At 49.4% G+C, this 25248-nt stretch overlaps 5 protein-coding genes across 28 annotated transcripts in view; 2 read left to right on the top strand and 3 right to left on the bottom strand.

Annotated features, from left to right (window-relative positions):
- The window catches only part of ZSWIM5 (zinc finger SWIM-type containing 5), a 245432-nt gene extending 235871 nt beyond the window's left edge, over window positions 1–9561 (bottom strand). Inside the window, exons 1-2 of one of the 3 annotated variants that reach the window (XM_081488694.1) lie at window positions 9092–9561; window positions 8789–8905 (exon numbers count right to left, since the gene is read on the bottom strand). The gene's annotated coding sequence lies outside the window, so the exon portion shown is untranslated. Of the gene's footprint in view, window positions 1–5658; window positions 5835–6166; window positions 6342–8788; window positions 8906–9091 lie in introns of those variants that run through there. The other 2 variants (XM_081488693.1, XM_081488692.1) reach the window with 2 other exon arrangements.
- A 27-nt stretch (window positions 9562–9588) lies between these two features.
- HPDL (4-hydroxyphenylpyruvate dioxygenase like) lies at window positions 9589–15574 on the top strand. The gene is made up of 3 exons (XM_081488676.1): window positions 9589–11372; window positions 13128–13309; window positions 14412–15574. The coding sequence occupies exon 1, from the start codon at window positions 10084–10086 to the stop codon at window positions 11254–11256; it is 1173 nt and encodes a 390-aa protein (XP_081344802.1). The 5' UTR covers window positions 9589–10083; the 3' UTR covers window positions 11257–11372; window positions 13128–13309; window positions 14412–15574.
- MUTYH (mutY DNA glycosylase) lies at window positions 12071–19740 on the bottom strand. Of its 17 annotated transcripts, none has more exons than XM_081488658.1 (18): window positions 19552–19740; window positions 16391–16482; window positions 16123–16249; window positions 15836–15956; window positions 15446–15530; window positions 15318–15357; window positions 15123–15196; window positions 14944–14985; window positions 14790–14861; window positions 14599–14712; window positions 14420–14517; window positions 14193–14337; window positions 14042–14105; window positions 13676–13867; window positions 13429–13571; window positions 13193–13345; window positions 12961–13002; window positions 12071–12265 (listed from the first exon to the last, which is right to left on the bottom strand). In XM_081488658.1, the coding sequence occupies exons 3-18, from the start codon at window positions 16241–16243 to the stop codon at window positions 12134–12136; spliced, it is 1638 nt and encodes a 545-aa protein (XP_081344784.1). In that variant the 5' UTR covers window positions 16244–16249; window positions 16391–16482; window positions 19552–19740; the 3' UTR covers window positions 12071–12133. The 17 variants fall into 17 exon arrangements, with proteins under 17 accessions (XP_081344784.1, XP_081344787.1, XP_081344783.1 ...); XM_081488661.1 differs by having other exon boundaries at window positions 15836–15941; XM_081488657.1 differs by having other exon boundaries at window positions 16399–16482.
- A 61-nt stretch (window positions 19741–19801) lies between these two features.
- Window positions 19802–23531, top strand: TOE1 (target of EGR1, exonuclease). 2 transcript variants are annotated; one of them, XM_081488675.1, is made up of 9 exons: window positions 19802–19882; window positions 20766–20908; window positions 20997–21037; window positions 21183–21279; window positions 21406–21564; window positions 21835–22094; window positions 22293–22452; window positions 22531–22849; window positions 22922–23531. In XM_081488675.1, exons 1-9 carry the CDS (start codon window positions 19831–19833, stop codon window positions 23230–23232), a joined length of 1542 nt encoding a protein of 513 aa, XP_081344801.1. In that variant the 5' UTR covers window positions 19802–19830; the 3' UTR covers window positions 23233–23531. The 2 variants fall into 2 exon arrangements, with proteins under 2 accessions (XP_081344801.1, XP_081344800.1); XM_081488674.1 differs by having other exon boundaries at window positions 22531–23531.
- Window positions 23440–25248, bottom strand: part of TESK2 (testis associated actin remodelling kinase 2) — a 141747-nt gene continuing 139938 nt past the window's right edge. For all 5 annotated transcript variants that reach the window (XM_081488654.1, XM_081488651.1, XM_081488655.1 and 2 more), the window contains one exon: window positions 23440–25097. In XM_081488654.1, the coding sequence (XP_081344780.1) occupies window positions 24376–25097 (722 nt within the window). In that variant the 3' untranslated portion in view covers window positions 23440–24375. The remainder of the gene's footprint in view (window positions 25098–25248) is intronic.

Genomic DNA, 25248 nt, shown 5'->3' with positions numbered 1-25248 from the left:
AGAAAAGGGCACACTCCTACACTGGTGGTAGGAATGTAAATTGGTACAGTCATCATGGAAAACAGTATGGGTGTTCCTTAAAAAGCTTAAAATAGAGCTACCATGCAATCCAGCAATTCTACTTATGGGCAGATATCAGGGAAAGATGAAAACTCTAATTCAAAAAGATACATGCAGGGAATTCCCTGGCAGTCTAGTGGTTAAGACTGCACTTCCACTGCCATGGGCCCGAGTTCAATCCCTGGTTGGGGAACTAAGATTCTGCAAACCATAAGGCACGGCCAAAACACAAATAAACAAAAATCCCAAGAGAAGAAATGCACCGTAATGATTAAGAGACTAAAAAAACTAAAAAAATTTGTAAATTTTAAAAATTTTGAAATTCCATCCCCTCCATTTACCAGCTGTCTGATTTGCTGACTTGAGCAAATTATTTAACTCTTCTTTGCCTCAGTCTCCTCATCTACAAAGTGGACAAAATTATAGTATTTTTGCTTAATGAGTTAACGTGTGTTACAGAAGGTTTTGTTCTTATTACAAACATCCATTATCCATAATTAGATTAAAAGTAGGGGCAATGTCAAAGTGTGTGTGTGTGTGTTCTTAACAGATAGTAAAGTTCCCCATACATAGTATGAGTGTAACAAATATTTATTAAATAAATGAAATACTAGAAAGAAAAAAGTACTTGGAAAATCATTTTCTGTTCTCATTTTTTTACTCTGCATATGTTAGTTCCATGAAATAATGTTAAATAAAAAAAAAAAAAATGTGGGGGACTTCTCTGGTGGTCCAGGGGTTAAAAATCTGCCCTGCCATGTAGGAGACATGGGTTCGATCCCTGGTTGGGGAACTAAAAATACCACATGCCACAAAGCAACTAAGCCTGGGCAGTGCAACCACTGAGCCTGCATGCTCCAGAGCCTGTGTGCCACAGCTAGAGAGTCCATGCACCTCAACAAAAGATCCCTCATGATGCAAGGAAGGTCCCGCGTCCCACAACTAAGACCCTCTGCAGTCAAATAAATTTGTTAATGTGGTGTGTAGATATATATATGTACACATATATGTATATATACACAATGGAATATTAGTCAGCCATAAAAAGAATGAAATATTGCCATTTGCAGCAACATGCATGAACCTAGAGAATATCACACAAGGTGAAGTAAGTTAGAAGAGAAAGACAGATATTATATAACCCTTCTATGTGGAATCTTGAAAAATACAAAACAGAAACAGACTCACAGACATAGAAAAGAAACTTATGGTTACCAAAGTGGAAGGGGATGGGGGGAAAAGGAAAATAATCTGAAAAAAAAAAAATATATATATATATATATATATATAACTGAATCACCCTGCTACACACCTGAAACTAGCACAATATCGTAAGTCAACTTTACTTTTAGAAAACTTATTTTTACAAGTTTGGCTGTGAAAGGGAGGAGAATTATACAAAAATAGTTGTAGAAGTAAGCAGGATAGAAGAGAAAGGAACGGTTTGGGTTTTTCTGTTTCTTTTTTTTTCAGATGAGAGACAGAGCAGTAGGGGGGCCAGTGGCAAAATAGATGACACATCTGACTACAAAATGGAAGATTCTAGATGAGCGAGAACTATTGATCTCTTAAGAGGGAGAGAGTGAAGATATATAGGAGAGAGAGGAAAATCAGTAAGGCAAGTTCACTGATTTTACAGGGATTTCCAACTGTGCGGGGATTGTCACCCCAGCCCTATCCTTTTCTTCACCGCCTGTGCTGTTCATGCATGCGTGCTAAGTCGCTTCAGTCGTGTCTGACTCTGTGTGACCCTATGGACTGTAGCCCACCAGGCTCCTCCATCCATGGGATTCTCCAAGCAAGAATACTGGAATGGATTGCCAGTATCAAATCAGTATCACTGACGATGTGAGTGTTGGTGGGATCCAGTGCCCTGGTTAGTCTTACCAAGATGGCATTCTTCCTTCTTCCTTCACAATGACGGGGAGGAGAGGGTGATATCAGCAGGTCTTCAGCCTGGCCCTAGGGCTATGGAAATGAAAACACATTCCCCGACTCCCACCCTCCCAGGAAGCTTCCAATCTACCTGTTTAATTAGTTGACCCGTGAACAACACAGGGCTTCCCAGGTGGCACTAGTGGTAAAGAAGCTGCCTGACAATTCAGGAAACATAAGAGTCGTGGGTTTGATCCCTGGGTCGGGAAGATCCCCTGGAGGAGGGCATGGCAACCCAATCTAGTATTCTTGCCTCGAGAATCCCATGGACGGAGGAGCCTGGCGGGCTACAGTCCATAGGGTCACACAGAGTCAGACACGACTGAAGCGACTTAGCATGCATGCATGAACAACACAGATGGTGAAGAAAAGGATAGGGCTGGGGTGACAATCCCTGCACAGTTGGAAATCCCTGTAAAATCTGCATATAACTTTATAGTCAGCCCCCCATATCTGCTGTTTCACATCCTCAGATTCAACATACCATGGATGATGTACTAATACAGTATGTATTTATATATAATATGTATAGTATGATGCCAAAACCATCCCAAAGAAAAAAGAAATGCAAGAAGGCAAAATGACTGTCTTAGGAGGCCTTACAAATAGCTGAGAAGAGAAAGGGAAAGCAAAGATGAAAGCAAAAGATATACTCAACTGAATACAGAATTCCAAAGAAGAGCAAGGAGAGATAAGAAAGTCTTCTTAAGTAAACAACGCAAAGAAATAGAGGAAAACAAAAGAATGGGAAAGACTAGAAAACTCTTCAAGAAAATTAGAGATACCAAGGAAACATTTCATGCAAAGATAAAGGAAAGAAATGGTAAGGACCTGACAGAAGCAGAAGAGATTAAGAAGAGGTGGCAAGAATACACAGAAGAACTTTACCAAATAAGGTCTTAATGACTCATGTAACCATGATGGTGTAATAATCACTCACCTAGAGCCAGATATCCTGGAGTGTGAAGTCAAGTAGGCATTACTATGAACAAACCTAGAGAAGGTGATGGAATTCCAGTTGAGCTATTTCAAATCCTAAACAATGATGCTGTTAAAGTTCTGCACTCAATATGCCAGCAAATTTAGAAAACTCAGCAGTGGCCAGAGGACTGGAAAAGGTCAGTTTTCATTCCAATCCCAAAGAAAGGTAATGCCAAAGAATGTTTAAACCGCACAATTGTGCTCATTTCACTTGCTAGCAAGGTAATGCTCGAAATCCTTCAAGCTAGGTTTCAACAGTACGAATCGAGAACGTCCAGATGTGCAAGCTGAATTTAGAAAAGGCAAAGGAACCAGAGATCAAATTGCCAACATCCATTGGATCATGGAAAAAGTAAGAAAATTCCAGAAAACATCTACTTCTGCTTCACTGACTATGCTAAAGCCTTTGACTGAGTTGATCACAACAAACTGTGGGAAATTCTTAAAGAGATGGGAATACCAGACCACCTGACCTGCCTCCTGAGAAACCTGTATGCAGGACAAGAAGCAACAGTTGGAATTGGACATGCAACAACAGACTGGTTCAAAATTGGGAAAAGGGTATGTCAAGACTGTATCTTGTCACCTGCTTATTTAACTAATATGCAGAGTACATCATAGGAAATGCTGGGCTGGAAGACTCACGCATTGAAATCAAGATTGCCTGGAGAAATACCAACACCCTTAGATATGCAGATGATACCACCCTAAAGGCAGAAATCGAAGAGGAACTAAAGAGCCTCTTGATGAAGGTGAAAGAGAAGAGTGCAAAAGCTGGTTTAAAATTCAACATTCAAAAAACTAAGATCACGGCATCTGATCCCATCACTTCATGGCAAATAGATGGGGAAAAAATGGAAACAGTGGCAGATTTTACCTTCCTGGGCTCCAAAATCATGGCAGACAGTGACTGCAGCCATGAAATTAAAAGACATTTGCTCCTTGGATGAAAGCTATGACAAATGTAGACAGCGTATTAAAAAGCAGAGACATCACTTTGCTGACAAAGATTCGTATACTCAAAGCTATGATTTTTCCAGTAGTCATGTATGGATGTGAGAGTTGGACCATAAAGTAGACTGAGCATCAAAGAACTGATGCTTTTGAACTGTGGCGCTGGAGAAAACTCTTGAGAGTCCCTTGGACAGCAAGGAAATCAAACCAGTCCATCGTAGAGGAAATCAACCCTGAATATTCATTGGAAGGACTGACGCTGAAGCTCCAATACTTTGGCCACTTGATGTTAAGAACTGACTCACTGGAAAAGACCCTGAAGCTAGGAAAGATTGAAGGCAGGCAGAGAAGAGGATGACACTGGATGAGATGGTTAGATGGCATCACTGACTCAGTGGACATGAGTTTGAGCATACTCTGGGAGAGGATGAAAAACAGGGAAGACTGGCGTTTTACAGTCTATGGGGTTGCACAGAGTCGGACACGATTTAGGGACTGAACAACGACAGTATGTATTTACTGAAAAAAACCCACATATGAATGGACCTGCATGTAAGTTCAAACTCATGTTGTTCAAGGGTCAACTGTACTAACAACTGTCAATCAACTACACTTGCTCTCACCTCCCAGGCCTTTGTATAAGCTGTGTCCTCCACCTGGAGCACTTCACTCCCAACCTCCAACACATAAAGTTACCCCTTACCCTGTCAATTCTTAAAATTCTGGTCTCAACTTTCCCTGGAAGCCTTCCCTAGACCTCCAGACAATGTTAGAAGCAACTGTCTCTTCACTGGCCTTCCCATTCTGCCCTGGCACCCCTCCAGCCTATTATCAACTCAGCAGCCAGCTAGGTTCAATGGAAATGTAGTCTGATCTGTCAGCCTTCATCTTAAACCCTCCAATGGCTTCCTATCTTGTTAGAAAGCGAAAGTGTCTTTTTAAAAAAGTGAAAGTGTTAGTTGCTCAGTCCTGTCAGACTCTCTGGGACCCCATGGCCTGTAGCCCGCCAGGCTCCTCTCTGTTCATGGGATTCTCCAGGCAAGAATGATAGAGTGGGTAGCCATTCCCTTCTCCAGGGCATCTTCCCTACCCAGGGACTGAACCTATGTCTTCCACATTGCAGGCAGATTCTTTACCATCTGAGCCACCAAGGAAGCCCATCTTACTCAGAGTAAAAGCCAAAGTCCTAACAGGCTACAAGCCACTACTACCCCTCCTCCCTATCTTCTTCCAGCTTCACTGGTCCTTTGCTCCAGCACACCAGCCCCATTCCTGCCTCTGGGCTTTTACGTTTGTTGTTCCTCTTGCCCCCTCACTTCCTTCAAGAATTAATTCAAAAGTCACCAACTCGGAATTCTGACATGTTACAACATGGATGAAACTTACAGGCATCATGCTAAATGAAATAAACCAAACACACAGTGCCCAACTTCATTTACATGAGGTACCGAGAATAGTCAAAATTATAACAGAGACAGAAAAATAGAATAGTGGTTGCCAGCGGCTGGGGGGAGGGGCGAGTGGAGAAGTATCTAATGGGTAGCGCTTCAGCTGTGGAAGAAGGGTTCTGTACTTGGAAGAGGTGCTGGTTGCACAATACGAATGTACTCCATACCACTGAACTGTACCTTAAAAATGGAACATGGTAAATATCATGTGTATTTTACCACACACACACACACACACACACACACACACACACACACACGCACGCACGCACAAAGTCACCTTCTTTAAGGTCTTCCAGGTCACTCCTTATAAAAAGTCAAGGACTCAAGGAGAACGGAATCACGTGGAACAAGGGCGAGGGCAAAGCCAGAAAAGAGGCAGCTACAGAGAGAGCCTCCTTGAAACGGTGGGGGCCCGGAAGAGGCGCCGCCAGAAAGGCGGGACCTTTTCGGAGTGTGTTTCTGAGCAAGCGAGTTAAGTCCTGAGCTTGGGAGGGGCGGGGTCGGGGAAGGGCGGGGTCGGGGAGGAGAGGGGTGGGTGGGGCTTGAACGCTGAGAGCTCTGTATGGGAAGAGGCGAAAGTGGGAGGGGAAGCGGTGGGGGAAAGAGCTGGAAGCTGCGGAGGAACCGGATTTCCGCTGAGGCAGAGGTGGCCTCCGGTAGCCGACTGCCCAGACTGAGCGCTCCACGAATTCGACCTCTTGGCCCTCCACAGCCCCCCACCTCCATCTCTTTTAACCTTGTCGTTGTAGACGGCAGATGTGTTAGGCGTGGCGTCACCACCTCACCTCTCCTGTACTACAGGCCGGTTCGCTCAGGTCTCCACCTTCAGCATCAGTAGCCCCAGCAGGAGTGCAGTCCTTGTCAGGCTCCGAGGACCCATCGTGGGAAACTTATGCTGGGTCCTGATGCCAGGACAGGAGTCCTGCGTTGGTCATGGCCAGACGCCAGCAGGGCTACAGAAATTAGAGTCTAGTTCTCTACTCCCAGCTGGTCTCCAGAGCCCAGTCTATGCCCCGGGCCAGAGTCAAGCACAGTGCCCTTGCAGGGCAATGTGCCACAGTTAAGGCCACCCTTTTCTTTCAGACAGCCCTCACTTAGCCTCCAGAAATCTACCCTCTCCCAGGTCAAAAATGATGGGCCAGAGGTCCTGTTTCTGTTCCCTTTGTCCATAACTGGGGCCTTTGAGTGGAAATTCCTTCTCCTTGACCAAAGACCTGGAAGCTGCTCCCTTGGGGCCCTAATCATGAGAGCTGGGGCAGAACATCACCTTTTATGTACCAACCCTCTAAGAACCCTGTTCCCGTGGTTCCTTCCCCTAGAATCCACAACCAAAGCCAGAACCCTCCCAATGCCTTCCCAGTGCTCAGGCCTAGGAAGGAGTAGCCCTTTCACCCCACAATTGGGCTGAGGTTCACAGGCTAAAATTGGCATCTCTTGCCATGTACTATCAGTTCAGTTCAGTCGCTCAGTTGTGTCTGACTCTTTGCAACCCCATGGACTGCAGCATGCCAGGCCTCCCTGTCCATCACCAACTCCCGGAGATTACTCAAAATTCACGTCCATTGAGTCGGTGATACCATCCAACCATCTCATCCTCTGTCCTCTTCTCCTCTAGCCTTCAATCTTTCCCAGCATCAGGGTCTTTTCAAATGAGTCAGCTCTTCAGCTCTTTGCATCAGGTGGCCAAAGTATTGGAGTTTCAGCTTCACCATCAGTCCTTCCAATGAACATTCAGGACTGATCTCCTTTAGGATGGACTGGTTGGATCTCCTTGCAGTCCAAGGGACTCTCAAGAGTCTTCTCCAACACCGTAGTTCAAAAGCATCAATTCTTCGGCGCTCAGCTTTCTTTATAGTCCAACTCTCACATCCATACATGACTACTGGAAAAACCATAGCCTTGACTAGATGGACCTTTGTTGGCAAAGTAATGTCTCTGCTTTTTAATATGCTGTCTAGGTTGGTCATAACTTTTCTTCCAAGGAGTAAGCGTCTTTTAATTTCAAGGCTGCAGTCACCATCTGCAGTGATTTTGGAGCCCCCAAAAATAAAGTCAGCCACTGTTTCCACTGTTTCTCCATCTATTTGCCATGAAGTGATGGGACTGGATGCCATGATCTTTGTTTTCTGAATGTTGAGCTTTAAGCCAACTTTTTCACTCTCCTCTTTCACTTTCATCAAGAGGCTCTTTAGTTGTTCTTCACTTTCTGGCATAAGGGTGGTGTCATCTGCATATCTGAGGTTATTGATATTTCTCCCGGCAATCTTGATTCCAGCTTGTGCTTCATCCATATACCATACCATATACTATTTCTTTTAATCATAACAATCTCATGAACTAGGTACTATTATTAGTCCTATTTTTACAGACGAAGAAACTAAGGCTCAGAGGGGTTAAGCAACTTGCCCAAAGTTATACATGTGCTAGTCAGAATTGGAGGTGAATTTTAATACCAGGTCTGTATGGCTTCTGGAGCCCATGTTCTCAAAATCACTGGTGTGCAGAGTAGCACAAAGTGCCTGTCACCACTAATGACCAGCTTCTGAGTACTGACTTACTGACTGTAGGCCTGAACACTCAGCCAGGCCTTCTGCTAAGCCCTGTCTCCTTGTTACAGCCTTCTTCCTCTTGCCAGTGAAACTCAATAATAAATTGTCACACCAGGCTGCCTGATAAAGGAATCTCTTTTGCAATGCCTCAGCCCATAGCATCTGTCGCAACTATCTCCCCAACCTTATGCTCCATGGGTCCTCTGAGGGCTTGGCTCACACTCCTCACTGAGCTTTTGCTTATGCCATTTGCCCTCCTTGGAATGCCCTTCCAATCCCTTCAAGAACTACCATTGAAGTTCCAGAAGACTGCTAATTTCATCAACCCAGGGATCTCACACTATTCTGAGTGGCAAGACCAGAAGTGCCCCCACTAAGCTTCTCTGGCTCAGTACCCAATCAAGAAACTGCAAAGAGCAGGGAGGGCTTGTTCAATCCTAAGGCTTCTCTGATGGTTCAGCTGATAAAGAATCCACCTGCAGGAGGGGGGTTCGGGATGGGGAACACATGTAAACCCATGGCTGATTCATGTCAATGTTTGGCAAAAAACACTACAATATTGTAAAGTAATTAGCCCCCAACTAAAATAAATAAATTTATTAAAAAAAAAAAAAAGAATCCACCTGCAATTTGGGAGACCTGGGTTTGATCTCTGGGTTGGGAAGATCCCCTGGAGAAGGGAACAGCTACCCACTCCAATATTCTGGCCTGGAGAATTCCATGGACTATTCCATCAGATCACAAAGAGTTGGACAGGACTGAGTGTGAAGGAAAGTTACTTGGCTCAGAATAGCCTGGAGTTAAAACTCCCCTCCAGGTCCTCCCCACCATTCTATGCAAAACAAAGAATTCTCTCACCTGAAGAAAAAAATGGACATTAAGGTTGATTACGCCCAGCTCCCAGCTGGTCCAGCCTCTGGCCGATCTCCAAAATTCCTTGCCCCAGCCGTTTAAGAGATAGCTACTCCGAACAACCTTGGAGAAGAACAGGCCCCCTTAAGACGGTAACTTTCCACATACATGCCTATATATACTTACTCATTTCTTAGGTTAGTGCAGCAGCTTGCTAATCTGACTGCTGCCCCTTCTCGCCTCATTAAAGGTGATCTGTTCCTGTAAAGTGCCTCTTTTTCTGAACCTCGCCTTCTCTAACTCCCTTACCTTACAGAATGACTTTCACTTTTCTTTCAATAGAGTCAGGAGGGTGAGAAAGGACAGCCATGCAGCTATTCCTTTCAGATCTTGAGCCACTGTTTTTTTTTCCCCTCCAAATCTTGTTTGGGACAAGGAGGTGTAAACCATATTAAGGGAGAAGTGGGGTTGAAGAAAGAGGTGCAACTGAGAGATTTCCCAAAAGGTAGATGCATGTAGGAGCTATATAAATGGTCTATCTTCCTATAACATAAATTTCTCTGCACTATTTTGGAGAAAGAGTGAAAATTTGTAACTTAAAGCATTTTTTTTTTTAAGTTTTAGGAACATTGGGACTTAAAAGCAAAATTCTCCAAATATTTTAAGCTAAAGCAGGAAAATTGCTAAGAAATTCAGTGCTTGTAGGGAGAAAATCCGAGCTCTTCTCCCTACTGGAGCTGATTCCCTTTGCTCTGAGGTTGGGGCATGAATGGGAGCCCAGTGCCTGGAATCTAGTGAAGGCAGCTATTGTGATCTCAAGAGTTGGGGGAAGGGAGAATCAGTGCCCAAGGGTGTGTGGCCCAGACAGAGGCCATGGGAAGGTCAGTGCTCAAGGATAAGGCTCAGCCAGAGGCCATGGGAAGGGGCAGTCCCGTGTCGCCGGTGTACTGTCTGCGACACAGTCTGAGCGGGAAGGTGGAGAACGGCAGCCGCAGAACCACTGGCTCCGCCCCTCCCCCCGCCCCCTTCCCTGCCGTGCCTCCACGTGGTTCTCAAAAGCCGCAGCTCAGACTTGGTGGTCCCCAGGCAGCTCCAGTTTGTGGTATCTCGGCAGCAGGAACTGCAAGCCCCAAGGGGGTCCGTCTGTGGCCTCTGCCAGAATAAGATCGAGGAAGGTGCTTTGCCGGCAAAATTGGACTGCACCGGCTTCCGACGACAAGCCAGGGACTGAGAGTCTTGGAGTCCTGAACAAGTGAGCGTCCCCAGGGGAAGGACAGGCCAGGGTCGCCATCCAGACCGCCATGGCCGCGGCCGTCCGCCGTCTGTGTCATATCGCCTTCCACGTGCCGGCGGGGCTACCCCTCGCCCGGGATCTGCAGCGCCTCTTTGGCTTCCAGCCCTTGGCGGTGCGGGAAGCAGACGGCTGGAGGCAGCTGGCTCTGCGCAGCGGCGACGCTGTCTTTTTGGTGAACGAGGGCGCGGGGCCCGGAGAGCCGCTGTATGGCCTGGACCCGCATCATGGGGTACCCAGCGCCACAAACCTGTGCTTCGACGTGGCTGACGCGGGCGCAGCCGCCCAGGCGCTGGTGGCGCTGGGCTGCAGCGTGCCGGTGCCCCCTGTCAGCGTACGAGATGAGCAGGGCGATGCCACCTATACCGTGGTCAGTTCGCCGGCAGGCAACCTCAGCCTGACGCTGCTGGAGTGCACTGGCTTCAGCGGGCCCTTCCTGCCTGGCTTTAGCCCTGTGCCCTCCGCACCGGGTCCGGGCTGGTTCAGCCACGTGGATCACCTGACCTTGGCCTGCAACCCCAGCAGCTCCCCAAAACTGATGCACTGGTTCCACGACTGTCTAGGCTTTCACCACCTGCCACTGAGCCCAGGTGAGGATCCAGAGGTGGGCCTGGAGGTGGCAGCAGGGTCCAGCCTTGGTGGGCTGAGGCTCACTGCCCTGCAGGGCCCTACCAGCAGCGCTGTCCCCACCCTTGTGCTGGCAGAGTCCCTGCCGAGGGTCACCAGCGGACAGGACCAGGTGGAGCAGTTCCTGGCCCGGAACAGGGGACCTGGATTGCAGCACGTGGGGCTGTACACACCGAGTATCAAGGAAGCCACTGAAGGGGTGGCAGGGGCTGGGGGTCAGCTTCTGACTCCTCCTGAGGCCTACTACCAGCAGCCAGGCAAGGAGGAGCAGATATTGGCTGCAGGGCATGAGCCCCACCTGCTGGCCCGACAGGGGGTCTTGCTAGATGGTGACAGAGGCAAGTTTCTGCTTCAGGTCTTCACCAAGTCCCTGTTTGCAGAGGACACTTTCTTCCTGGAGCTGATCCAGAGACAGGGGGCCACTGGCTTTGGCCAGGGCAACATTCGGGCCCTCTGGCAGTCTGTGCAGGAGCAAGCTGCCAGGGTCCAAGAAGTCTGCAAAGGGCCCAAGCTGGATGCAGCAGCCCGTCCCGGAGCATTGGAAAGTCCGGCATAGGACCTGCTGGAACTGAGGGACATTCACCGAGGCCTGGAGTAAAAGCTTTTGTCTTTAGGGGCTTCCATCTCATCAGTACCTGCCAGAAGTTGAAACTCTCACAGGGGTCCAGAGAGGTGGGAATTTTTTAACTTAAACATTTCTCATATTGTCTGTATCTAATATATATGCAAAGTGTAAAGAATAGCAGAATTATATGATTAGGAAATAGAACATAACCAGTATTTTTGAATTCTCCTTATGTCTTTCTGACCTCATTTCTCTCCACCACACCTCCAATATTATAATTAAAAACTCGTTTTTCTGCATTGTTTCACTACATATATAGTGTATCCCTAAACAAATGATCTAAATGGCAACCCACTCCAGCATTCTTGCCCAGAAAATTCCATGGATAGAGGAGCCTGGCAGGCTACAGTCCATGGGGTCGCCAGAGTCACTGAGCACAGGAGTCTAAGGCAAAATAAATTCTCTGTGCTTCCCCTCTCCCTAGGGAGAGGCCACTGCAGGTAGGAGGGGCTAAATCAGGGCTAAGCCCAACCACCTGCTCTAGGGTGATAACGCAGCTCCAATCAGAGCTGACCAGAGACCTGGCTGGATGTAAGCCACTGGCAGGGGCTCCCTGCAGCTGCCTTCTCCCCTTCTGGGGTTGGAGGAGGAGAGATCACTCAGGACAGAACACCACCCTCCTCCATCTGCCCAGGGCTGGCTAGGAGCTCAGCAGAAGTCAGCACCAAACTGAGCTCTACCACTTTCTGGGTCCCTCAGAGGTGAGGAGTGAAGGGGCTCAGGAGAGGGTGGGAAGTCTCCAGAATGACTACAAAAATAAGCATTTTATTAAACAGGATTCTCAGTGGGGTGGAGGATTCCAAAGGCATCACTGGGCTGCACTGTTGAGGCTGGGTGCATCAGTGGGGACGTGGGGCCGAAAGAAACTCTCCAGGACTTGCTGGCCTGGGCTGGGCTTTTTCTGTTTGGACAGGGTGGCCACCTGGGATCTTTTGGAACCCTGTACAGAAGACGAAGGAAGGAAACACCGAGGTGACAGTAGAGAGTCTTCTCCTTCCACCTCGCCCCCCCCACACCACTGATCTAGCTCAGATTCTAGCCTTAATACTGTAAAGCTTCCATCCTGTTTCCAGTATCTAACTCTTCAAAAGGCAGCCTGAGGTAGTCTTCCTAACACACAAATCTGACTCCTCTCTCCACCTAAAAGCCTTCAAGGCCTGGTGTTCATGGCCTTAACTGGCCTGGGCCAGTCCTGCTAACAACTCCAACTAATCCAACAGCTCACAGGCTCTATTGTATTTCACCTTGGCTCACACTACTCTTGGGCCAGGAAAGAACATCTTTACTGCTGATTCTCCTTCCAAACCTGGAGAAAATGATTTAGTTCTGGACCTAGATTCCCAGCTGCTTCTTCCAGCTGATTCTTGTCTCCCAGATAGAAATGATAGCTCCCCACTTCATATCCTACAAAACTGAGTACAAACATTTCACACACTGTGACACTACCGTCTCCATCTCTACCATTTGCTCCTGTCCCCTCTCTACCTGTAAGGTCTTCAGGTCAAGAACTATTCCTCTTGCCCCAGTGAACTCTGTCATGGAGACTGTTCACCCAAACATGCATCACTTAACTCACTGAAAACCTGTAGATTTGGCCCTGGGGAGAGATGGCTGCGTGAGGGCCAAGAGACTCACCTTGCAGGTGCCAGGCTGTTGGCCCTCATACACTCGGAACACCTAGACGAGAAGAGGGAAGTGCAGGGCTGGCATCTTTCCCCCAAAGAGACAAACCTCTGTATTCTACCCTTAACTTCATGCCCCACCACTTTTGTTTAAGATATGTTTTTCTTTTGTTTACACAGTAATAGGTTTGCTTACAACATGAAGGGAACACGAAAAAACACAAAGAAGACAACAAAGGTCGTGCCTTTTTCATGGCAGTGGAGACGGCTGCAGCGTGAAAGTCCTCCCGGGTCAGCCAGCGAGCGCCGGGTGGTACAATGGTCACTGGGGCGTGTTCTTCCAGGGCCAGACCATATACTTGGTATGTCATCTTGATGTGAGAGAAGGTGTGGGCCACCTAGGGGGTGCCAAGAGGCTGAAACAGACCCGGAGATGTGGCCACAGAAGCCATCATTCCTGGTCACTCCTCTCCTCACTCACCTGCCCCAGGTGCTGAAGGCGGGTGTCCTGGAGGGGCCCCACCCAACTCTGCAGTTTCTGCAGCAGGGCCTCCCGCTGATGCTGCCCTGAGGCTTCTGCGTTCACATTCACAGATGGGAACTCCCACAGTCCTGCCAGCAGACCTGAGAGGGAGGGCAGCCAGGCATGGGTGGGGCCTTAGCTGCTGATGCTTCCATTTCTTCCCTGTTGCTCAAGCCACCTCCCTGCACTCCCAGGATCCAGGTACCTGAGTTAGGCCTCTGCACCAGCAGAATGCGGGCACCCCCCAGGGCCTTGGGCTGCTCCAGAACACAGATGGCAGAGCACTCCTCCCTGGGGGGCTTGCGGCTGGCCTTTCTGGGAAAGTTGGTTACTCCCAGGGTCTGGTCCCAGGGCTCTGTGGGAGGCGCGCACAGCGGGCACTGTCCAGCGTTGGGAGCTGGGAAGAGAGATCCAAGAGCCTCACTCAGGCCAAGTGGGCTCAGGTACCAAGCCCAAAGAGCAGGCCTTTGCCCAGCTCTGTAGAATCTGGTTCAGTTGTAGGATGAAAGGGAATGAAGCTGCCACAGGCAGCTCCTTGACAGCACAGGGAAGGGCTGGGGCTGCCACTCACCACACTCCTCCACGTCACAACTGCCTGGCAGACTCTGTGAGGCTGAGAGCTGCTCCCGCTCCACCTGAGAGGCATAGACAGGGCAGGATGCCATGGGGGCAAGGGTCACTCCCTAGGACCCCTGACTGCTTCCCTTCCTTGGGTGGCTCACCCTCTGGCGTGCCCGGCACAGGCTCTGCACAGGGCAGTGGCTGCAGAGTGGGTGCTGCGGGGTACACACTATGGCCCCCAGCTCCATGGCTGCTTGGTTAAAGTCCCCTGGCCGGGCTGGGTCCACCAGCTGCTGGGCTAGGCTCCTACAAGAAAGGAACATTGCTCTGAGCCAAAGACCCTTTGGAGACACCTTTTCCAATCTTCCTCTTTACCCTAGTATCCTACCAGAGGTGCTGGGAGACAAGAGTGCTGCTGGGATCAGCACCTATGGCTCGGACACGGCACAGCACCCGTATGACGTTCCCATCCACCACTCCGGCGGCCTGGCACAGAGGAGTCCGGGAGTCAGCCTGGTCTGGGAGGAAGGTGGGCACGTACAATATGGGGGTGGGTGATGGGCTCACCTGGCCAAAGGCTATGGAAGCAATAGCTCCGGCTGTGTACCGCCCTACCCCAGGTAGGAACCGCTGTAGGGTATCTGCTGCACGTGGCATGTGGCCCCCCAGCTCCTCTACCACCTGAATGGAATGGGAAGGTTCATGGTTACGAGGCACCCAAGGCCCTGGGGCTCTCAGACCCCTTGTCAACCCCTTACCTTCCGGGCTCCTTCCTGTAGCCACCGGCCTCGAGAGTAATAGCCCAGGCCGGCCCAGAGTTGGTTAACTTCCTGTGCGTGGGGTCAGGGGTCAGAGGGGTTAGGGATTGGTCCTCAGTAGTTCCCATTCCCCCTACCCTAGGGTGGTTCTCACCTCCAGGGAAGCACTGGCCAGGTCCTGCAGCGTTGGCCACTTCTACAGCCCGAAGGCAGACAAAAAGAGATGAGGCCAAAGGTGAAGGAAGTGGAGGAGGCCTTATTTTATCCCCACCCCCAAGGAGTCATCTGGGGTCTGGACCATGTCTGACCCTTCCCTTTGTTCCCGGAAGTCACCTGCATCCATCGGGTGTAATAGTTGATCACCGTGGCAACCTGGGTCTGCTGCAGCATGACCTCTGAGACCCACACTGGGGAAGAGGGGCTGGCATGAGGACACTGCTGACTGCCCTATTCTTAGCCCACAGTTCCTAAACCCCAGACCTGAGGTCGTCTAGGCAAAGCAGCCCTGCTCCGAGGAGATGTACTCACCAGCGTATGCCCGCCTGTCTAGGTCCACCTCACCCTCCACCTGCCAATGTAATCCCAGATGGGCAGTTAGTGTGGAGGGGGCTGGCACCAGCCTCCTACCCACCCCCCAACATCCACTGTCCTCCTACCTGCCTTCTCCAGGGTAGGTCCCGCTTCTTTCGGTCATACCAGTCCAGCAAGCTCTCCTGGAAGGCTGTGACCTCGGCCACATCTCTGAATAGATGGTACGGGGAGACAGAGGCCTGCAATAACGCCTTCTGCTGCCTGGCCGGCCCTGCTGGGGTCTCAGAAAACTCAGGGATCGTCCCTGCACAGGCTGGGCACCAGAGGCCTGGTTTCAGGCTGTCCACTTAACGCTTCCCCCACCCCAACGCCTTGCTTGAGTTCAGACCGGGAGGCTCTAGGGCTTTATAGCCTAAGTCAAGTTTCTAGCCTTTATTTCCCCAGGGTGGTACCCCTGGCTCCTTTGTCTCTGGATCATAAAGAAAATCCAAGTTTCTGCCAAACATAATATATACCTGTGGAGGGCCTTCCCATTCACAGAACACTTTCGGGCTGATAAACTCGTTGGATCCCATGAAAGCCAAGTGAGGGAGGAAATGCACAGACTTTTGCTCCATGTCACTGATGAGAGAGCATCTATTCAGGGCAATTATCCCGAAGTCACAGAGCAAAGTCAGAATTAGATCCTTAATTAGTCCCTTAATGACTTGATACATACCATGCTCTCTTCCCAGCCTGAATTTGCCCCCTTTCACGGACAATTAGACCAGCCCCTGAGTCTGATTAGGACCCAGATCCTCACCACTGGGGGCAGACAGCTTGGCCTGGCTGCTGCTGAAGGCAGATTTCTCCTTTCCCTCCTGGCTAGATGCCTGCTTCCTGCGACCACTTCGATTCCCCACAGCTGCTCGTGGCTTCTTCATGATCAGCTAGAACAGAATGGCCCAGCCAAAGTATGTCAGTCACCATGAGGCTGAATCTTAGGGTCCTGTAGAGGGTAAAGCTACCTCCCTCCCCACACCATTCATATAAGGTGTCTAGCTTTTCTCAAGCACTCCCCGGATGCTCACGGGCTTACTCTTGGCTGGCTGTGGTACTGAGGTATGACCAGTAGGGCTGAACTTCTGCAAGTGGCCTCAGTGAGACCAGCATTAGTATACACCTGGAAACATAAATAAGAGGCCAGAGCTGGGCTGAGTCAAAGACCAAAGCCTCTGCAGGGGCATCTGTGTATCCCTGGGAGCTCAGGTATAAGAGGTTTATCTCCTTAGACATGTAGCACATGTACACTGAAATAGCCTTCAATAATCATCTAGTCTAAACCTTCATCCTATAGAAAGGAGAAACCTCAGTGATGATTTTAAAAATAAAATGCAAAGGGGAAAAAAAAGAGAGAAACTAAGGATTAGAGAGGGTAAAAGATTTGCCTGAGAGCAGATGGCAAGTTGGGAAGAGAGGGAAATGAGCTATTTTTATTTCTAATCTTCTCCTGATTTAGTAAGTCACAGCTGCCTATTCACTAGCAATGAGAAAACATCTGGTTGATCTTCACTGCTCCCTTACTGTTCTGGCTGCTGCTTTTACCTTTTATCTAACAGCTAAGTTATTGAGTGTTATACATGCCAGACCCCATGTAAATGCTTTACCAGATTTATTACTCAGTCTCTTAACAATTTCATGAGGTATGTTCTAGGATTACCTCCATTTCAGTTATAAGGAAGCTGAGGCTTGTGATTAAGCAACTTTTTGATTCAAACTCCAAAGGTCTGCCTGCAGAGCTTTCACCTGGCTATACTGCAGTCCCTGCTGAAACTCTGGTTCAAACTCTTTCCTCAAACTTTTTGCTTCACACCTCATTTTTTTTTTTAATTGAAGGATAATTGCTTTACAGAATTTTGCTGTTTTCTGCCAAACCTCAACATGAATCAGCCATAGGTATACATATATCCCCTCCCTTTTGAAACTCCCTCCCTGTCCCACTCCTCTAGGTTGATACAGAGCCCCTGTTTGAGTTTCCTGAGCCATACAGCAAATTCCCATTGGCTATCTATTTTACATATGGTAATGTAAGTTTCCATGTTACTCTTTCCATACATCTCAGCCTCTCCTCCCCTCTTCCCATGTCCATAAGTCTATTCTCTATATCTGTTGCCCTGTAAATAAATTCTTCAGTACCATTTTTCTAGATTCTGTATATATGTGTTAGAATACGGTATTTATCTTTCTCTCTCTGACTCACTTCACTCTGTATAATAGGTTCTAGGTTCATCCACCTCATTAGAACTGACTCAAATGCGTTCCTTTTTATGGCTGAGTAATATTCCATTGTGCATGTATACCACAACTTCTTTATCCATTTATCTGCTGATGGACATCTAGGTTGCTTCCATGTTCTAGCTATGCTTCACACCTCATTTTCATCAAAAGAGCTTGCTTCCGCCTTCAGAAAAAAGAACCAATGCATAAACTTCCCTCCATTTGCACTTTCCTTCTCCTTTACCCCATTATATGGAGGAATGTTCTCTCCTCCTCCTCCAATTCCATTCACAAGACACACCTGCTTCCTAGCAAAACTTCCTTGACCAAACTCACTGACTTCCATAATTACTTATGGAGTGCCTACTATGTGCCAAGCAGTTTTAGGTACTTGGAATACTTCAATAAATAAAACATCAAAGGTTTGGGCCTTCATAGAGTTCATGGGATGACAAAAAATAATGCACAAAATCAGCCAATTATATAGGATGTTAGGTGATAAAAACTAGCAAAAAACAGTCAAAGTAGACTTGTGAAGGGGTAAGGAGTGAGTGAGGGTGGTGGAATGTTACAATGTTAAAGAACGTGGTCAAAGTGGGCCTTGTTAGAGCCATATTTGACCAGTGACTTAAAGCAGTTAAAGGAGTTATCCATATGGATGAATACCTGTGGGAAATGCATCCTGAGAAGCTAGTGCAAAGGCCCTAAGCAGGGTTCCTGGTGTGTTTGTAGAATGAGGAAGTCAGTGTGGTTAGAAATGGAATAAGAATGGGTGAAGAGTAGATGAGGTCAAAGAGGTAAAGAAGGGGAAAGTGAAAGTTGCTCAGTGACTGTAGCCCTCCAGGCAAGAATACTGGAGTGGGCTGCCATTTCAAACAAGGTGGGGGGAATAGGATTACAAAGTACCTTGTAGGCCACAGGAGGACTTTGGCTGTCACACTCATTGCTCTCAGAAGCCAATCCTCTTAATGTATCTTTGTAGGATACAAACAGCTCAACCTGCCTCATCCCCTTACCCACTGCGCTCCAGCCATGTTTGCCTGAAATAGTTGCTTCAATTCCCAAAGTGTCTGTCCACCTTGAGGCCTCACCCAATTCATTTCCTCTGCTTGGACAGCTCTTCTATTTTACCTAACGTTTATTCACTCTTCAGGTCTTGACTTAAATGTCCAAATCAGATCCTCCCAGTCTCACCCTCTTCTGTACTTCTCTATTGTTGCTCTTATACCAATCATAATTTCATGTTTATTTGTGATTCTTTGATCAGTGTCTGCTTTCCCCACTTAACTGTAAAATTCCATGAAGGGAAACTTGGGTGTCTTTTGTTGACTGTTGTGCAGAGCACAGTGCCAGGCAAATTGCATAAAAAGTACCCCTTTTTTTTCCAGAATGGGAGAAAGCCAAACAGTTCAGAATGATGATGAAAAGACTCAGTAGAGAGAAAGGATGAACTGGAAACAGCAAATAATCAGAGAGAGAAAAGGTTCAGAGTCCTTGGTGGAAACCAGAGCTCTTGGGGAAGTTATGGTCTACGGTAGGGACAACTCTCAGTAGCAGGAATCAAATCCAAAACCCCTCAGGAGCAACTATAACTCCTTATTGCTTACAAGCTGTCACTGCTGGAGCTTAATTCAAGTCTTCATTATCACGCGCGTCTATTGTTTCAAAAGTGTCCCTGCTAGCGGTCGCTTCCACCCTCCGCAGCTTCATCTCCTGTCCCCCTCCCCGCTCCTTTCACTTGCTGGAATGCAGTGAGCTCTCCACCCTCCCTAGGAGCTTGCCTTTTCCCAAATCCTTTTTTCCCCCACGCTCTCTAGTCTGCATAACTTTTACGCTTGCTTTAAGCTTAGCTCAGGTATCATCTCATCCTTTACAGACGTAAAACTCCCAACCCCCACCCCGGGGCAGAGTCGATGAAGACAGCGTAACGCGAAAGCCTGCGTTCCCGCAGGGTTGCAAGGGAAGAAGGAATTACCTCCCGAGTGATCTCCCGCGCCAAGCTCACCGACGAACTCCAGGGGGCGTGGCCCCCGCCAATTTTGGCGGCGAGCCGAACCACGCCGGCCAATAGGCTTCCAGCGCGCGCCAGGCTGCCTCCTCTGCGCCAGACCCAGGAGATCTTAAAAGAAGTCCGACCGTTCGGCGATTCTGGGCGTGAGACCCCGCCCCATCCCCGACTGCAGGAACCGAGACAGGAGAAGAAGCGGAAGTCCCCCGTGCCCAGTGACTATACTGGCGAGGGACCCGCGGTGTCATGGCCGCCAACAGTGACGATGGCGCAGCCTCAGCTCCCGTGGTCTCAGACGGTGAGTGGCTTTCCCAGGGGCCGTTTTCAAAGCCAGTGCGCTGCACGGCAGCGGAGGGCCTCGGACTCATAGTTCTAGGAAACCGGCCTCAAGTTTCAGAGGACTAGTGCCTTCCTTTTGAATCAGCCACGAGGAGACTACAGGTCCCGGTGTGCCCCGCGGTCCCGCCTCCAAAAGCCTGGAGAGTTGGGAAGATAGTTAGGACTGGTGGGGACATGTCGGGAGATGTAGTCTGCAGTTTATAGCTCTGTTATTTGGGGGAGGTTGGGAGTTGTGGTCCACAGGAAGTGGGACGGATTGGGGCGTTATCTATTAGGCTCTGGCGCATACTGGCTTCACTTTCCACTTTCACGCATTGGAGAAGGAAATGGCAACCCACTACAGTATTCTTGCCTGGAGAATCCCAGGGATGGGGAAGCCTGGTGGGCTGCCGTCTATGGGGTCGCACAGAGTCGGACACGACTGAAGCGACTTAGCAGCAGCAGCAGCAGCATACTGGCTACTGCCACTTGTGGCTATGAGGCAACCTGGGAACGGTTACAGAGCGTTGTGGGATATTAAAGGGCCTGAAGTCCTCAAGCCTTGCAAAGTATTTCCTGCAGGATATGGGGGAAAGGAACCTCAACAGATTATCTAGTTCGGCCTTCCTCTTGTACAGGTTTTGATGCTAAGGGGAAAATTTTTCCCAGAATTTTACATCAGCCACTGGAAGACCCAAGCTTTCTCTCCCCAAGTTCAGGACACTGTTCACTCCAATCCTGTGTATAAAGCATATGCAATATAACGAGAGGGAAGCTGCCCCTGCCCCCAGCCAGGGCCTAGCTTGGTGTCTGTTCCCTTGGGCTCTTTCCTGAGCATTAATATCCACCACCCTTATCTCCAGATGGTGTCCGCCAAAGCACAAAATCTGGGGAGGAGCTAGTAGTCCAGGTTCCCGTGGTGGATGTGCAAAATGACAACTTCAAGGAGATGTGGCCATCCCTCCTCCTGGCCATAAAGACGGCTAACTTTGTGGCTGTGGACACGGTGAGAGCTGGGGAACTGGGAGAGCAGGTGGTGGTGAAAGGGCTGGTACTGCAGAACCTAACACAGCTCTCCCTTTACTGATCCATAGGAACTGAGTGGGCTTGGGGACAGGAAGTGTTTGCTGAACCAGTAAGTATAAACCCTGATCTCTTTAGTCCTAGCCTTGCCAAGAAGGGCAGACCTCAACCCTGGAGTGGAGGTCACAGTCCTGGGTGGTTTGGGTCTTTCATGAGGCTAACTCCCAGCCACAGCCACCCCCAAACCCAACCCCAAGGTGCATCGAGGAACGTTACAAGGCCGTGTGTCATGCTGCCAGGACCCGTTCCATCCTCTCCCTGGGCCTCGCCTGCTTCAAGCAGCAGCCAGACAAGGTATGGGTTACTCTCACCCCGATCCCAGGTCCGTGGCTAGGGAAGGAGGGATTGATACTGAGGAACATCAGCTATGAGGTTTTTTTCTCCTAAGGCTGGATGTAGCAGAATCTCTTCTTCTCCCAGGGTGAACACTCATACCTGGCCCAAGTGTTCAATCTGACCCTACTGTGCATGGAAGAGTATGTCATAGAACCAAAGTCTGTGCAGTTCCTGGTACAGCATGGCTTCAACTTCAACCGGCAGTACGCTCAGGGAATCCCCTACCACAAGGGCAATGACAAGGTAGATCTTCAGCCTTGAGACTGCCTCTTCTGTGAATTCATTTCTTACTACTCTAGGCTGGGTAAACTGGGGAGGATCTGCTTCTTAGGGAGTATGAGGACTCACCAGTGACAGAGCTGGAGAAATAAGATTGATACACTGGTGAATAGCAGTAAATTAGATGAAAGCAAGGGAGAACTTGCCAGGTGAGGATGCCTGGGACAGGTGTCCTGCAAGAGAAGTTCCCTAAGGCACTCTATCCTTCCTGATGACCCCTTTCTTTCCACCTAGGGTGATGAGAGTCAGAGACAGTCAGTGAGGACACTGTTCCTGGAGCTGATCCGGGCCCGCCGGCCCCTGGTACTACACAATGGTCTGATAGACTTGGTGTTCCTCTACCAGAACTTTTATGCACACCTGCCCGAGAACTTGGGAACCTTCACTGCTGACCTGTGTGAAATGTTCCCCGCTGGCATTTATGACACCAAATATGCTTCTGAGTTTCATGCCCGCTTTCTGGCCTCCTACCTAGAATACGCCTTCCGGAAATGGTGAGGGACTGGTTGAGGGAACAGGGTGGGGCCTGGCATAAGCCTGATTATTTCATTCACTTAAGATATTCAGTGGGTGCCTACCATGGGCCAGGCACTGCTTTAGTGCCGAGGGTTCAGCAGTGAACAAAACAGACAAAAACCCCTACTCACGGAGCTACATGCTAGCGGACCCCATATCCTCTTGTGATGTTGCAGTGAGCGGGAAAATGGGAAGCAGCGGGCAGCTGGCAGCCCACACCTGACCCTGGAGTTTTGCAGCTATCCTTCTAGCATGAGGGCCCATATTGACTACCGCTGCTGTGCGCCACCCCCCACCTACCGTACTCCTTCCACCAGCATCTGTGACAACTTCTCGGTGAGCACACCTGCCCATTTCCTGGGGAAGGGACTTTGATGCCTGGAAACCCTCTCTAAGCTTCTTTCCTACCTCTAGGCCTATGGCTGGTGCCCCCTGGGACCACAGTGTCCTCGGTCCCATGATATTGACCTTATCATTGACACTGATGAAGCTGCGGCGGAGGACAAGAGGCGACGGAGACGACGTAAGGAAAAACGGCGGAGGGCTTTGTTGGGCCTGCCTGGGAAACAGCCTTCTGGGGTAACTGAGGACAGTCCTCCCACCAAACAGGCCTGTAAGGACGACCTCAAGCCTGAAGAAACTGAGCAGGAGGTGGCTGAGGATGAGACTGGGACCCAACCTGCCTCTGAGCAAGGTCACACAAATGACCTGGAGATGAAGCCTAAGGCAACAAGTGCTGAAACTGACATGGCCACCTCAGAAGCCCCAGAGAGGCAAGTCACAACTGACGTGGCCACCTCAGAAGCCCCAGAGAGGCAAGTCACAACTGACATGGCCACTTCAGAAGCCCCAGAGAGTCAAGTCAGTCCTAACCCAGTGCCTGGGGATGGACTGCATCGGGCTGGTTTTGATGCCTTTATGACAGGTTACGTGATGGCCTATGTGGGAGTGAGCCAAGGATCCCAGCCCTGTAGCTCTGAACCATGGCTACCTGAATGTCACAACAAGGTATACCTGAGTGGCAAAGCTGTCCCCCTCACAGTGGTTAAGAGCCAGTTCTCCCGTTCTTCCAAAGCCCACAACCAGAAGATGAAGCTGGCTTGGGGCAGCAGCTGACCCAACTTCTAGGCAGCACTCAGGGCCTAGGAGGAGAAGCTGAGAGTGGATCAGAGGGGTCTGGATCCCTCTAGCATGTGAATGACTTAACCCCAACTACTCAGAGATAGGATGGGGTCCCAGCAAAGATACTGTTGCACTGCTTTGGCATCTCGGCCTTTACCCCAGAGGCTGAAGAACAAGGGTACAAGTAAGAAGGCTGACCAGCACCTGTAACACCGACTTTATTCATTTTTTAAATCTCAAAGTGTCCTGGGAAAGTTTTACCCAAAAAAACAAACAGAAACAAGATATGAAAATATCTGACCAGCTTCATCTTTGGTTATTTCTTATTGCAGTTCTATTAGGACAGACTGTTCCCACAGCTCTGGCCGTAGCAGAAAGGGAAGAAATCAGTCCATGTATAAACCAGTTGGGTGTATCATGTGTTGACAGATACATAGAGCAGGCCCTAGGGCCTACAAAAACAGCCCCACTCCCAACCACAAGGTTGAAAGTCTTTTAGGGCAGAACATTAAGACTCCTTCATAAATATGAAAATAGATTAATCAACTGGAAAAGATCTTTGAATAGGTTAGCTGAGAGCCACAACCACCACTCTGCCTTGCCTTGCATAGAAATGTAGTGACATGGTCTGGCCGTGCAGTAAGTGCAAACAGCAATTATTCAAGTGTCTTAGACATTCTGGCAAGAAGCACCCCAGTCTTCAGGTCTGAGAAATAGCCATACCCTTTATGGTCTCCTGGTCAGCTCCAGGTTCCATCCATTAGCTTATATGCCCCAGGAAAGGACAAGAAACAGACCCGGGGTAGGAGAAGAACCTGGGGTAATAGCTGCCTGCCAGCTCACACTAGAACTAGGAGTCCTCTGGTCCTGTCGGGAAGTCTCGGGGATACGGTGGGAGCCAGAGCTCCTTGCTGGACTTCAGAGGCTTCGTATCAGCCATTGGCCCTAACTAGGAAGGCCTCTCTTGGCTGCCTCACCTCACATAGCCACTGGGCAGTGGGAGCCTCACAGATGAGTCTGGCTTGGCTTAGCCTGTGTGCTCTGTGGGCCCCCGGGAAGAGTCTAGGCTGTGCACCAAGGGGGCACTGTGACTTCAGCTGAAGGTCTGTCCCCAAGGTGAGGTGGGATGAACTCTGCTCACCCATCCTGCTCTCCCTGGGTCCTCAGGCCCATGCCTGAGACAGAGAAGGGGACTGGAGCCGAGTCTCTTGGGCTTTCTTCTTCTACCTCCATCTCTTCAGGGGGACCTGCAAGGCATGGACTGACCCCCTGGGACCTGGGTCCAAAACCATTTTCTTCCTGGGGGTTGGAGCAGTCCATGGCCTCATGGGCTGCAGCAGCTGACTGGGCAGATGCTCGGAATGGTGGGATCTCCCTTACTCTGTACTTGTGACTGCTGAGACGTGGTGGGGGCCCATCAGATAGTGATTCTTCCCGGCCCACAAATGGACAAGCCTCCTGATGCAAGAACTCAGGTGAACTAGGCAAAGAACGCCACCGGCGAGCAGGTGGGCCCAGGGGCTCCTGCCAGTCAGCCATGGGCATTGTTCCAGGCCCTGGTGCATCCAGGTCAAATACCAGGGAGATGACAGACTTGCTGGGCAGGTCAAAGAACTTGATCTTGCCACCTTTGAGGTCCTGGCGAGCACTGAAAGGGTTGATTTTGGGGGTTCGGGCAGCACCAACTCGTGGCCGGTAATAGGGATCCAAGACGTTCACGGTACGTGGGGGCTTATTGGAGAAAATGTCTGACTGGCTTCGAGACAGCCAGATGGTACGTCTTGGGCGTGGGGACTTGGGAGGTATCTTGTCATCCAGTAAGCTCAGTCGCTTCACCCCAGGTCCTTTCTCCAAGAGTCCTGAAGAATAGTGAGTCAAGTCAGGGTTTCTCTCTAGTCATAACAAATAGAAGCAATATCTCGTACACAATGTGTTACCACTTGAGAAAGCAAAGGTAGGTACTGTTGTCTCCATTTAACAATGAGAAAACACTCAGAAGGGAGGAGGTAT

This window comes from Giraffa tippelskirchi, chromosome 5 (assembly GCF_054371585.1).
Source record: "Giraffa tippelskirchi isolate mGirTip1 chromosome 5, T2T-mGirTip1v1.2.pri, whole genome shotgun sequence".
Lineage (NCBI taxonomy): Eukaryota > Metazoa > Chordata > Mammalia > Artiodactyla > Giraffidae > Giraffa > Giraffa tippelskirchi.
This window is presented reverse-complemented; position numbering and strand designations above follow the sequence as displayed.